Genomic DNA, 12,974 nt, shown 5'->3' with positions numbered 1-12,974 from the left:
TGTACCCCTAAATTTTAATGGGAAGTAAATAATTTTTCAATATGTTTCCTCATTGTTCCAGGTTTAATATATATCTGTAGGGAATGAGACTTAGTGGCGTAATGGGGTGGCCTCAATCCTGATTTCTCAAGCACAGTATCTGCATTTGTTAGCTTTTTCTGAATGCCTAGAGCAAGCCAAAAGGATTTACTAAGCCTTTTCTGGAACTGAAACTGTCTGGCCATGTCTCCAGATACTTGTTTACATCTTACTGCTAATGGTTAGACCATTAGAAATAAAGATGCAGAGTCTGGACATAGGTCATTCATAAAATGTGAGGTTTTATTGAAGTTTATTTTCTGCTTAATACCTGTTCTGGCTGTCCCTGCAACCTTGTGTAGTTGGTGGGGCTGTATACAGAGAATCTGGCTTATTTCTGGATGCTTTCAGTTTCAGCTTTTTCTCTGGCTGCACTTAGTATTTGAAAGAACTAAGCTTTTATGAGATGTAACATTTTGTGTGTATTGGTTGTTCAAGACTGTATTTATTGTGGAAGTGCTTGTCCTTATCAGTGCCGTGCATGTTCTAGCTCACTTGCATAGCTTTCTCTTATCACACTTGTTTTATCTAGTCCTGAAAAATAACTGTTTAGTGGTTTATTGTATTAAACACTTCAAATTACTGAATGAGAAGTACATTCTTGTGCATTGCCATTTACTTGGATTTCATGATTTAATAATCAAAGTTGCTGAATTTAGAGGTAGACTTTCCAAGTAAAATATTAATGTTATGTAGGTGGTGTACATAGATCTGAGTGGTACCCTGAACTCTGATTGCTTAGAACTATTTTCTTGAGTGCTCTTACTATAAACAAAATTTATCTTTCTAATTAGGTTCTTATAAAACCAAAGCCAGTGACATTTCAAGCAACAGTTGTGAGTGAACAAACCAGACAGCTGGTGACTGAAACGTTACAGCAGGCTTCAAGGGTAGCAGAGACAGGAAATTCATCTCTCCCGGAAGTGAAAGAAGAACCACAAACCTACACTGACAGTAGTTCTTCTTCTACAGAGTCTTCCCAGAGCTCTCAAGGTCTGTGTTGGTCAGATAATGTGTGAGTAGACTGTCTTCCAAGCATGCCAGCTTGCTCCAGAGAGCTCTACGTGTCTCCTTTTAGCACAGGTTTCACCCCATCTGTTTGCAGTGAAGCACCATTGTTCCCGTACCATTATATTTTTTCTTTCTTTTGAGCTACTTACCACTTTAATCCTGAAAAGTGGTGATAAAGGTGTCTTGCTGGGTTCCAACTTGCTGTTACAATGCAACCTGTTCTCTCTTCCTGAAGAGTATGCCAGAGGTAGACAGGGTAGCAAATTTTGGAGGTTATTTTGGCAATCCATGTTCTGCCATTGTCTTTCCAGATTGTATAGAAACATCTCTCTGCTGCATGTCTGAAAGCTGCCATGGGACCAACACAAATCATGGTCCTTTTATAGACATGTACATGCATCAGGACGTGTATCAGACATGCAGTCCTGATGGGAATTCTGCCTTGGCTTCAAATCATTATACAGATCCAGCTCTTTGTGTGTAAGAGGAGCAATAAATAATAGGGCATAAACAAAATCCAACCTGTGTTCACGAGTGACCTGATATGTATCAGTACAGCAAATTAAAGCAAGTGTCTCAGTGAAACCTTTTTACCTTTTCTATATAATTTTGTAACTGTTGGTCTATATGGCCATCTAAGTAAGTTTTAAAAACGTTCTGAAGATTCAACCAACTTACCAAAATTTAGGTGCTGTTAGTTCAGAATGCTGAATACATGCTGATCACCTGAACTGTTAAAACCTTCTGGAAAAAAAGTTAAATCCAAGGCAAATTCAACATAGAAAGAAACCTGCTTGATTTTTCAAACAAAATCTTTTACAAAAAACAAAGATACAGAACTTTCGGGTTTTTGCTGGAAACTGTTCATAACATCAACAGTGTTTTACTTCAAGAATCAATTGAAATAGAAACTAAAGTGTTGCAGAGTGAGAGTATGCATCCTTGGCAATGTTCAAAACTAATAAGTAATGAGTAATTTGGTATAATTTTGAATTACTACCCTGCTTTAAAGCAAGAAGTTGGATGAGAGCCCTCCAACCCAAAATGGTTGTGTGATGACTTGAACTAGCACAGGTTGCCCAGAGAAGCTGTGGCTGCCTCATCCCTGGAAGTGTCCAAGGCTAGGTCGGATAGGGCTTGGGGCAACTTGGTCTAGTGAAAGGTGTCCCTGCCCTTGGCAGGGGGTTGGAATGAGATGAGCTTTCAGCTTTATTCCAACCCAAACCATTCCATGATTCTGTGATGTGCCTTTGGTTTTTTTTGCAAACAGATTCTCAGCCTGTAGTCCATGTGATTGCTTCAAGAAGTCAAGATTGGTCAGAACATGAAATTCCTGTGGACACAAACTCTACAATAATTTACCAGGATGTATCCAGTGAATCTCAGTCAGCTACTTCCACAATAAAAGCTTTGCTGGAACTTCAGCAGACAACAGGTCTGAAAACCCATGAGATTGTTTAGGATAACTTCAGAGGTTATTTTTTGCTTAAGCAGGCTTTTCTAATAAGTTTTGTAATTGAAAAGCACTTATCTTGAATCAACTTGATTCCTTCTTTTTTATCCTGTATCAGTTTGTTTGCATCTCTATTTGTTCACTATATTTAATTAAATTAGTACATTTATATTATAGGTTTATTTTATTATGAAGGTTTATTTATTAGAGGTTGATTTTATGCTTTGCTTTTTTTCTAAAGCAGTGAAGGAAAAGTTGGAATCAAAGCCAAGGCAGCCTACCATTGACTTGAGCCAAATGGCTGTTCCAATCCAGATGACTCAAGAAAAGAGGCATTCTCCAGAAAGTCCTTCAATTGCTGTTGTAGAGTCAGAACTAGTGGCTGAATATATCACAACTGGTAAGTGTCAAAGGTTAGTGTGAGGATGGTTTAGCAGTTGAAGTCTGAGGACTTAATTTTGGAATTTTCTTACAATAGGTTTTACTTGTGTTTTTGCTATAATTTTCTGTAGAGGAAATGAGTATTTTCTTTCATTCCTGAGACCCTATGCAGGGGACAGAGATTGCATCTGCCTTGCTGGGGCATAAGGGAAAATGTTTCTAACTGAAACAGAGTAGTTGCTTCAGGATAGGCCACTTGAGTAGATCTTCCATTCCCTGGATGTAGAAGACAAACTGTGCCACCACCCTTAAAGGAAAATGTCCAGTAAGAAGAAAGTAGAAAATGAAGCTAGAGGAATATACTGAAAGTCAGCCTAGTTTTTGTACATACTGAAAGGAGTCAGACATTGAGTTTGTTAAAATCCATTTAGTCCCAAGTTAAAGCCAGGTGTGCATTTAGCATGGTAATGTAGCCCCAGTTTCTTCATTTACTAGAAAGCCTTGAACTAATAAATATGCCCTTCTAAAATATATAAGTTACTCAAATTCATCTCTTTAAATTCTTGACTCCTCCTGTTTGGACATCCATTTTGTGTAAGTCCTTTCTCTTGTCTCTCTGTTCCCTACTACCCCAGAACACTAGGTATGCACCACTTCCATACATACATGAAAGGGTCAGATTCCCTGTTTTCCGTTTTAATTTCTTAAAACCATATTGTTGATCTCTATATTATTTGGAAAATGAAAGCAAAAACGTGTTGAAAGTCTACATTGAAAAAGAGAAATAAAACTTAATTGTATTAAACTGTATTACTACATATCTGTAGCTCCACAATTTTAGTGCTAAATGTCTAATCTGATATTTTCATTTTGTTCTGTACCTCCTCCCCTTGCTCCCATCCCTTGAATGGTCTGAATTTAAGTTGTGTGAAATCTGAGCTATTATTATTTTTCTTTTAAATGGCACTTGCTGTATCTGGCTTCAATTTCAAATATTTTAATCATGCTCCCTTGGATCTCCTTTAGAACAAGCTCCAAAGTATAATAAATGGTGTTAAAGTGCTTTCCAATTAGCAGTCAAATATCTTCACTGACACAGATATTGAGCTTCTCTTCAAGGTTCCAGTTTTTGATAGGTCTTGCTGTGAAAGTTGATGTACAAGAGGGCCTTTTGCAGGGAGGATGGAAAATTACAGTCAGTGTCTTTGTAGACTTCAGTAATTTTCTGCAGCTTAGAAACCATACAAAGTACAATGGCTAAAAATTTCCTGGAGATATGGAGATACTATCTGAAATATTAGGATTTCTTTAAATATGGATTTGAAATGTGGGAATCTTCAAGAGAAGTGCAGGCTCCTATGGATTGGCAGCAGCAGGTTCTCCTGCAGCACTAAACTGGTTATTTTGCACTTAGATTTTTGTCCTTTCCCCCAGTTTCTCTGAACATTGCCAAGGAATGCAAGTAATTTAGTTTCTTTTTGGTTTGATTTGTGCTTCTCTGAATTTATCAGTAACCCACATAGCTATATTTTCTGCTAAAAATTCAGTAGTAAGATGGTAAAGAATCTATAGTCTATTGTGAAATGTCCTGCATGTGCCTAGACCAAAGGATTATGTATTTGGGAGCTGGGATTCAGAGTGTGCTTCCTCATGAGATGAAGGGAGCAATTCACACATCTTAGTGTCACTGTTTTCTGTCTGTCTGCAGACTCAGGAAGACAACACTGTATTGGTTCACATTCAGAAGAATATCCACACAACCATATAGGTTAGAAACTTTATTTTTAAATTAAGTTTTCAATTGTGTAGTAATTGTTGGGAGATATCCAGAATAAAACTGGCACAACATGCAGCCAGTATTGATGTAAACCAACTTTCTCAGCGTGAGAAAGTGAAATTGCCATATTAATTCAAAATTTGACCTTTCTTTAAAAAAGAAAGACCTTTCAGGAAGGTCACTAGAAACTTTTTAATTTTAAGTTACGTTACAATTGAGTTTAAACTTTGCTTGTTCTCCTTCAGTGACTAAATACTTTGTAACTAAGAAATTAGGTTACACAAATATTTGCATGTTAGTATGGACAGACATAACAAGCTTTGGATTCATATCTTATCAGTGACTGGAATATAGAATTTTTTTTGTGGTTTTTTTTTTTTTTTTTCTCCGCAGCACATGATTTTTCTGTCAATCCACTGTTTAATTACAGGCCTATCACTATAGCTCTGTAACTCAAGCTAGATCTGTTTTCAAAAGTGACATAGACCCATAACAAGGTCTACATTTTTTGATCTATCATTTCTGATCAGCCTCACTTGCTTTAATAATACCCAAACATTTTCTAATCTATGTTATCTTGCTAATCTAATCTTGCTAATCTTTCAAATTTAGTTTATGCTCTGGGGAGTATTGTGTGCAATTTATTAGTGGTAGAAGCCTGGTGAGCAAGGCTTGCTGTTCTTAATTGCAGTCAATTGTGGACATACTTTTAACAAGATAAAAAACACAATAACTTGTGTTCTACAGCAATATTCTAGTGCTGTATAAAGAAGCCAGCTGAACATAAAGTGTAAACTTTGCTTGCAAAATTGGTGTATTGGGAAAGGGTGTCTAGAGGTGGTTTGGACCAAGTGTGGTTACTTAGGAAACAGAGACAAAAGCAAAGCCTCAGAGTTGCTACTCTAAGAGGTTTCTCAGAATAGATCATTAAGGTTGGCACTAGGACACAGTGAAAGACATTTTACATGCTTAGATCTTTTTCACTCATGTAGGCTTTCAGTTGAAACTAACTGAAAAGCAAACAGTTGAAGTTCCTGCAGTTAGTTCTGGAGAAGTGCCAATGACCTCTTTACTTTCAGTCAGTCATCGGTCCCAGCCCCACCAGTCTTCTCAGCCCCAGAGGACTCTGCTGCAGCACGTGGCTCAGTCACAGACAGCAACGCAGACTTCTGTTGTGGTGAAATCTATTCCTGCATCCTCCACTGGCGCCATTACCCATATCATGCAGCAGGTTGGATCCTTTATTTTCCCAGCAGTCTATAAACAGCAGTAGGTCATATAAATTACATAGGATCAGGGCTTATTCTAAATGTATGTATCATGGTGCTGCAACCAAAAATATTCAGCATACAGGCAAATTAATGATTTTAACATTGCTTCAATAGCCAAAGGAGAGGACATTTAGGTTAAATACTAGAAATAAATTATTTACTGGAGGGGTTGTGAGGCACTGGCATGGGCTGCTTAGGGAAGTTGTGGATGCCACATCCCTGGAAGTGTTCAGGGCCAGATTGGACAGGACTTGGAGCAACCTGGTCTAGTGGAAGGCAGGTGTGTTGGACTAGATGGTCATTAAGGTCTTTTCCAAGCCAAACCATTCTGTGATTGTGTTTCAATGATGAGGGTGGTTGTAGTATTGTGGTGGCCTGACCTCATTAGGTTATATTGGTGGTAGCCTAGGGGAAAGAGGGCTGAAATGGAATCTGGTCAGTACACAGAGCACACAATATCTTTTCCATTTGATGTCTTTAGTTTGTGAATAGGAAAACTTCTCTGAATGGAAAACTCAGATCATATTTAGCTAAGGGCTGTGGGGATTCCAAACTATTCAAACAAGAAATGCAGCTTTGTGGTGAAGTCTTGCTGAAGCCATTTGAATGACTTTGATCAGGACCTGCTCAACTCTGCAGTGCTTTAACTTCTGGGAACTTCAGCTGCAGTCCAGAACAGTACTGTGTTAGAGTTATAAACTCATATCAGGCAGTATATTTTTACAGGTGTATTAGGCTGTTTGATCTTGCTAACACCATTTTTCAGTACATTTATACATTTTGGTTTACAAAGGATAGGTTGTTTGTTCCCTCAAAAAATGAAATGTTTGTGTAATGCCCAAGAAAAATTGCAGTGCAATTTTGAGAAAGGAAGAAGAGAGAATCTCTGCTAAAATAGGACAGACTGTAGGTAAATGGGGCCGTGCAGAAGAAATCCTAGAGAAGATGATTAGGCTTTCAAGAGGCAGAATAAAAAATTAATTGTGCAGAGAGACTCTGGATTGAATGAGGAGCTACTGGCTCAGCCACCTGCTACTCCCTGCTGCTTCATATCCAACTGCCAGGCAACCTTAGGGAGCTTTGAGCCTCAGTCTGACACAAGAGAGATCTACATAATCCCTCAGAGGGTTAGTTGTGATCTCTCACATAGAGATGTACCACAGTTTAACATGATAATAATAGATCTTAATTGTTTATATACTGTGAAATACCCATGTAAGAGTATCTTTTTACACATGCATTGGGATTCTATAATGGTAAAAAAAGTTAAAGTAGTCAGTTTGAAACATTAAAAATTATTTCTAGATTGTGTATTCTTATATTCCTCTTTACTAACTTGCTCTAAATTCTTCTTCTTAAGGCCTTAAGCAGTCACACTGCATTTACCAAACACAATGAACAACTTGGAACTGAGGAAGGAGAAGTGGAAGAGATGGACACCTTAGATCCTCAGACTGGCCTGTTTTACAGATCTGCCCTGACACAATCGCAGGCACAGAAGCAGCAAAAACTGAGTCAGCCGCAGCTGGAACAGACTCAACTGCAAGTGAAAACTCTGCAGTGTTTCCAGACTAAGCAGAAGCAGACAATCCACCTGCAGGCTGATCAAATCCAGCACAAACTCCAACAAATGCCCCAACTTTCCATAAGGCATCAAAAGCTAACCCCCCTGCAGCAAGAGCAAGCACAGACCAAACCAGATGCACAGCACCCCCCACATCATATGATGGCCAAAGAAAGGCAACTCCCTACCTTAGTGGCACAGCCACAGCAAACTGTAGTACAGGTGCTTGCAGTAAAAACCATGCAGCAGCTGCCCAAACTGCAACAGGCACCAACGGCACAAAAAATCTACGTGCAACCCCAGCCCCCCCAGAGTCAAATGCAGCTACCTGCCTCTTCAGAGAAACAGCCAGCAAGCCAGGTAACGGAATATTGATAGCATGCAAAATACACATCGCTGTTCAAGGAAAAAAAATAAAACACTGACCCTGTCGCTGTAGCAGTGTTTTGTCCTGGCAAGACAGAATCCCTCATTCCGCTGGTAGTAATTACCCCAGCAGAAGGTTGACACTAGGAGAGAGAAGCACGTGTTATAGGGGAAAAATCCATAGAGCTCACAAACTTATTTTGTTGGACAGATTTTATTAATTTCAGCCACCACTGGTGCATGGAATTTGTCCCTAGTTATTTTCTTTTAATTTTTAGATAATGACACATTTGTAATTTCCATTCTGGTAGCACTTTTTATTTCTGTAGAAATAAAGATGAATACACTGCAGTCTCCTAAGGCTCTCCATTGTTCATCTTCCTTTGTAGTTTACATCTTCCTGAAGTTATATGGCTTTCATGTACAGGAGTATTTTGATTTTCCTTGGGAGGGAAAAAGGCAGAGACTGAGGAACGCAGTAAAAAAAGTATTTTAACTAACTCCAGAAAAATTTTTTTGGCCCTTTCAGGAATAGATGTGAGAACTAGCAAACATACCAGGGGGCTGTAAATCCCAAAGGAAAATCAGGCTGCTGTGGTATTATACTGCTACAATCCTATCTAGCAGCCTAAAAAGCTGCTTTTCCCCAGGCTTCAATTAACAATCATTAACAATTATCATTGTTAATTCCTTTGTTAAAACACTGAGTTTCAATTGTCTTCCTAATAGCAAGTATGTTGTTTGTGCCATTCTGTCCTTGGAAATATTGATGAGGATTTCAATTAAAAAATATTAACTGTAATATGCACAACAAAAATTTGATATTCAGGTACAACATCTAACTGTAATGCAAGGATCCACTGTTAGAGAGATAACTTTTGAGGGGCATGAGCCTCCTTTTGTTTCAAAGGTAGCAGGTGGCAGTTCTGTGCCTAAACTGGCATTGCTGGTTACTAGCCTATTTCCCATGCAGGCATCTACGGAGACATCAGTAGCAGATATATTGAGAGTGTCTATGGTGGAAGCTCAGATTGATGCAAACATAGAACATACGATAGTGGATCCCCCAGACAAGGCCACGTCCACTAGTAAGCCTGCTAGTGAAGCAGAGTCGTCACCTTGTACCCAGGGCCCAAGGGTGGCTGCAGTAGGGATGATGGCACCTTCCATCCCCCAGCAACAGACACATACAGAATCCAGCTCAAGTCCTCCTGCTGTTGGTCCTACTTTAACAGAGAGGAAACTCGATGCACAAGGAATACCTACAACAAACCAGTTTATACACATTCAGAATATATCACAAAAGAAAGCTGAAGAGAGCTCATCAGGAATTGTTGTCCAGGTAAGAGAAGACTGAGGAAATAAGGCAAAGATTGAGCACAGCAAAACACGTCTGATGCAATGATAGTCACTGAATGATGTTTGAGTACTTCTGGGTTTGTTCCCCAGGTTTTGGTTCTGTTTCTGCTCTTGGCTTGTAATCAGTTGCTACATTGAAGTGTAATTCTTTTTAACTGGGCTCAGGTTTCTCTAGTACCGTGTATCATTCACTCTGCCTTCAGTGTCTTCTGTTAAAAAAATAACCAAACTCATTTTACAAAGTACTTTAATTTACAATGCTTAAAACTGCTTCAACACTTAGTATGGAGTTGTGTTCTAGAATCTTTTATATTATCTATTAAAGTTGCTTCTGAGTGTAAAATTAATGACATTGTAGGGTTGTGCTTATTGGAAAGGTTCAACAAATAAGGTCTGAAATCAGAAGAAAGCTTTTTAACTTCACTTAGGTTAAGACCACCTCTGAGATAAAATTACTATTGATCTTCAGCCTAAATGCTTTGACTCATTTCCTAACTGCTATGTTTGATATTTTCATTGATTCTGCTGCCTTAAATATGATGGTTTATGTTGTAATAAGTTGTCAGAATGTCAGCTTAGGAGGTATATAAGTCTTCCAAGTGGTATAATGTGAATCTTTGTAGACAAGTTGGCATGGCATATGTTCACATAAATGGTAGGATGGATTGAAATTGTTTTACTATGTATCGTACGTTTGCTACAGTGAAAATACTTCTGATGTGGGAAACAATTTGTGTACAGAGATTTCAAATTTTTCATTTTACTTCTTGAAGTCTTTACTGAGGCTAACTTCTCTTTTGTAGAAAGTACCACTTCTGTATTCATTTTTAGTCCTCCTTATATAGACAAAGATGGATTTCTGTTTTACTTCAAATCTGTATCTTTTGAGAATTGGTACTATTTATCATTGTGGCTTGCTATGAGCTGTTTCAAAAGTCAAATAATGCCCAGAATTTCAGTGGTATAAAGTCAGAGATGTAGCTTTTTAACCTATGAAAGTACAAGTAAAAATAAATAACATAGTAACCAGAATAATAATCTTAGAAATAAATAGCAATTGTGTTTCCTCAGCCTCTGAGCTGCAGCTCTGAGCAGGGCCAGAGCTTGAACTGTGTTGTATACAAAAAACATAATCCTCCTGGAGTGCTTGGACAGTGCACTGCGTGGTGGGATTCTTGGTGTTGTCCTTGTGCAGGGCCAGGAGTTGGACTTAAGGAGATGGTCCTTGTGAGTCATTTTAATTCTTTTACCACCGCATCTTGTCTGAAAAAGATCAGGCTGAAGAAAATATTATCTCTGCTTTGGGTTTACAGAATGGTGGATGATGGGCATTGGTTATGCTGTCCCAGACCTTAAGGGAAGATCAAAGGCCTGGAGAGCAAGATTATTCAAATTTTAGCTTTCAAAATACAATTCAGTGAAAGGCTGCTTTGAAGCCTCAGTTAGGGAGGATTGCCCTTGGAAACCAAATAATCCCTTTTCCACAAATCTCTGTGCTTGCACAGATGCCTTTACCTTCAATATTGTTCATTAAACTTAAATATTTTCTTTCTTTCAGACTATCCCTCACTATCCCATCCCTTGTCACTCCAGTTCCAATGTGGTGGTGGAACCCAGCGGGCTCCTGGAGCTCAACAACTTCACCAGTCAGCGCCTTGATGATGAGGAGACAGCAATGGAGCAAGATGTGGACAGTAGCACTGAGGATGGCACTGAGCCCAGCCCTTCTCAAAGTTCTGTTGAACAATCCTAAGGAATAGAGATACTGGAGTGTACTTTAAAATATCTTGGGATTTTGAGCATCCAAGATGCCCTTCTATTGTGATGTCTTAGAGCACTTTGCCTATTAGAATTGTTCATCGGACTCTTGAAGCATCAGTATGTTTTAACAAGACAGTATTGCAAAAGCTGAATCTTAAAAATTGTTTTGAAAAAAAAAAAAAAAAGAGAAGATGTAGGTACCAAGATTTAGTAAACCTGTGACAGTGGAATGTACTCCTGTTCAAAAACAAATCTAATGCTGTAATGAATTCTACAGCTTGTGCTATTGAAGCCCTTGCCCAGATACTGAAACAGCTTTAAGTGAAAAGGGATCATTATTTTGCTGTGTCTTTTTAGCTGTTGAGCAAAACACCATTAAAAAAAAGGAAAACATTTAATAAATATTTTTATTTTCAAATAGCATGTGAGAGAAAAAATGTCTCTGACAGTGCTGGAAAAGCTGCAGGAATTTTGGAATTGGTTGGCTTTCTTGCACTCATGCTCACTTAAAAAGTTTTTTTAGAAGCTTAAAATATTTTTTTTAAATTCTTGTTGGTGAATGTTTGGAAATAAGCAAAATCTCTAACTGGTAGCAAAGTGGATTTGCTAGTGGAGTTTTGTTTTCATGCTTTACAAGAAATAGGGTGGTAGTAGATGAGGCATTTCTTTATGCCATAAGCATACAAAATGCTCATCTACTCTAGTTAATCTTTGATTAGTTATTTAAATATGAAATTTAAAGTGAGACAAGTTGTTGAAAAAAGTTCAGGTGAAACAGGCAGTTGTATTAATTCTAGTAGAAACCAGGGAGAACTAGGTGCATTTTGCTATTAATCTGTTTTTCAAAATTGGGGATAAATAGTTCAACATCTTTCCAAGTTGAACTTGAGAATTTAGAAGTGAGCTAAGACTTCTAAAAATCTATATTTTACTCTTACATGCTGTTTTAAAAATTGACCATTTGGGGAGTTTAAAAGCTTAAATGGGTATATAATGGTGGGTTTTCAAAATTAGCCTTATGCCTTGGCTTGTTGAAGCGATACATTGGGGTTTTGTGGTAGTTACAAGTCACAGAGAGCATTTTGAGTTCAGATGGGAAAAGAGGGCCAGTTTTAATACATTGTGCTAATAGATAAAATACTTTTTTTTTTTCAAAATGTATATAAAACCATGTTTTTAACTGTTTTGTATAGATTTCATTATAAATAACTAAGCATTTTATGACTTTGACATATCATCTAATTATATATAAGCCTAACTGCTGACTTTTTGGTGCTGAAGTACTGTAAGTAGATATCATCCAAAGTCTAATACAGCTTTTTGCGTCAGTCTTTTCTTTTTAAACTGTCATTTTACTGTTGATATTGTAGTTAAGGTTAAATTCCAGTTGGAGTAACTCAAACTGAAAAATACAAACCCTGAAAACCATTTATCTTACCTGTTCTGAATCCACCTATGTTAGACGTGCAGTAACCCCAAGAGGGGGCTCTTGATTGTCTCTAACGTCAATTGTCTTATAAACAAAGTCACTAGGACCTTCACATACTTCTTTTTTCCTTCTGTTTTCTTTTCCCATCAACATTAGTTCTAAAATAATGTAGAATATAATTGTGGAGAAATGTCCTGATAAATTTGACATGCGAATACTGGAATAGTGGGTTACGAAACCAATGAATTTTGTGTTACCTTTGTACTGAAATAACTATTGGTTTGGATTCTGATGTCCATAGTGCTCAGGATTGAAGAGAATAATATGTTATAAATGAAACATTCCACATTTCTTTCTTTAGTTAAATAATAACCCTGCCAATATGCCATTGTAGGTAGTTAAGGTTTTGATAACTATTTGGGAGATTTTACTCTTGTTTTAATGAAATCACAGCAATCAACAAAAGTGAAAAAGTTATGCTCTAAGTGTGAAAGTTCCACATTGCTACAGGATAACAAAAAGAG

The 12,974-nt window shown here is 37.7% G+C and overlaps 1 protein-coding gene across 11 annotated transcripts in view; it reads left to right on the top strand.

The window, feature by feature from the left end:
- EMSY (EMSY transcriptional repressor, BRCA2 interacting) overlaps positions 1-12,566 on the top strand; it is a 41,513-nt gene extending 28,947 nt beyond the window's left edge. For 5 of the 11 annotated variants that reach the window (XM_053933029.1, XM_053933079.1, XM_053933061.1 and 2 more), the window contains 8 exons: positions 873-1,071; positions 2,360-2,524; positions 2,784-2,942; positions 4,632-4,691; positions 5,780-5,931; positions 7,332-7,895; positions 8,875-9,243; positions 10,819-12,566. In XM_053933029.1, the coding sequence (XP_053789004.1) occupies positions 873-1,071; positions 2,360-2,524; positions 2,784-2,942; positions 4,632-4,691; positions 5,780-5,931; positions 7,332-7,895; positions 8,875-9,243; positions 10,819-11,013 (1,863 nt within the window). In that variant the 3' untranslated portion in view covers positions 11,014-12,566. The remainder of the gene's footprint in view (positions 1-872; positions 1,072-2,359; positions 2,525-2,783; positions 2,943-4,631; positions 4,692-5,779; positions 5,932-7,331; positions 7,896-8,874; positions 9,244-10,818) is intronic. The other 6 variants (XM_053933088.1, XM_053933053.1, XM_053933108.1 and 3 more) reach the window with 4 other exon arrangements.
- The last annotated feature ends 408 nt before the right edge of the window (positions 12,567-12,974 follow it).

Source organism: Vidua chalybeata, chromosome 2 (assembly GCF_026979565.1).
Source record: "Vidua chalybeata isolate OUT-0048 chromosome 2, bVidCha1 merged haplotype, whole genome shotgun sequence".
In the NCBI taxonomy this organism is placed as follows: Eukaryota; Metazoa; Chordata; class Aves; order Passeriformes; family Viduidae; genus Vidua; species Vidua chalybeata.
This window is presented reverse-complemented; position numbering and strand designations above follow the sequence as displayed.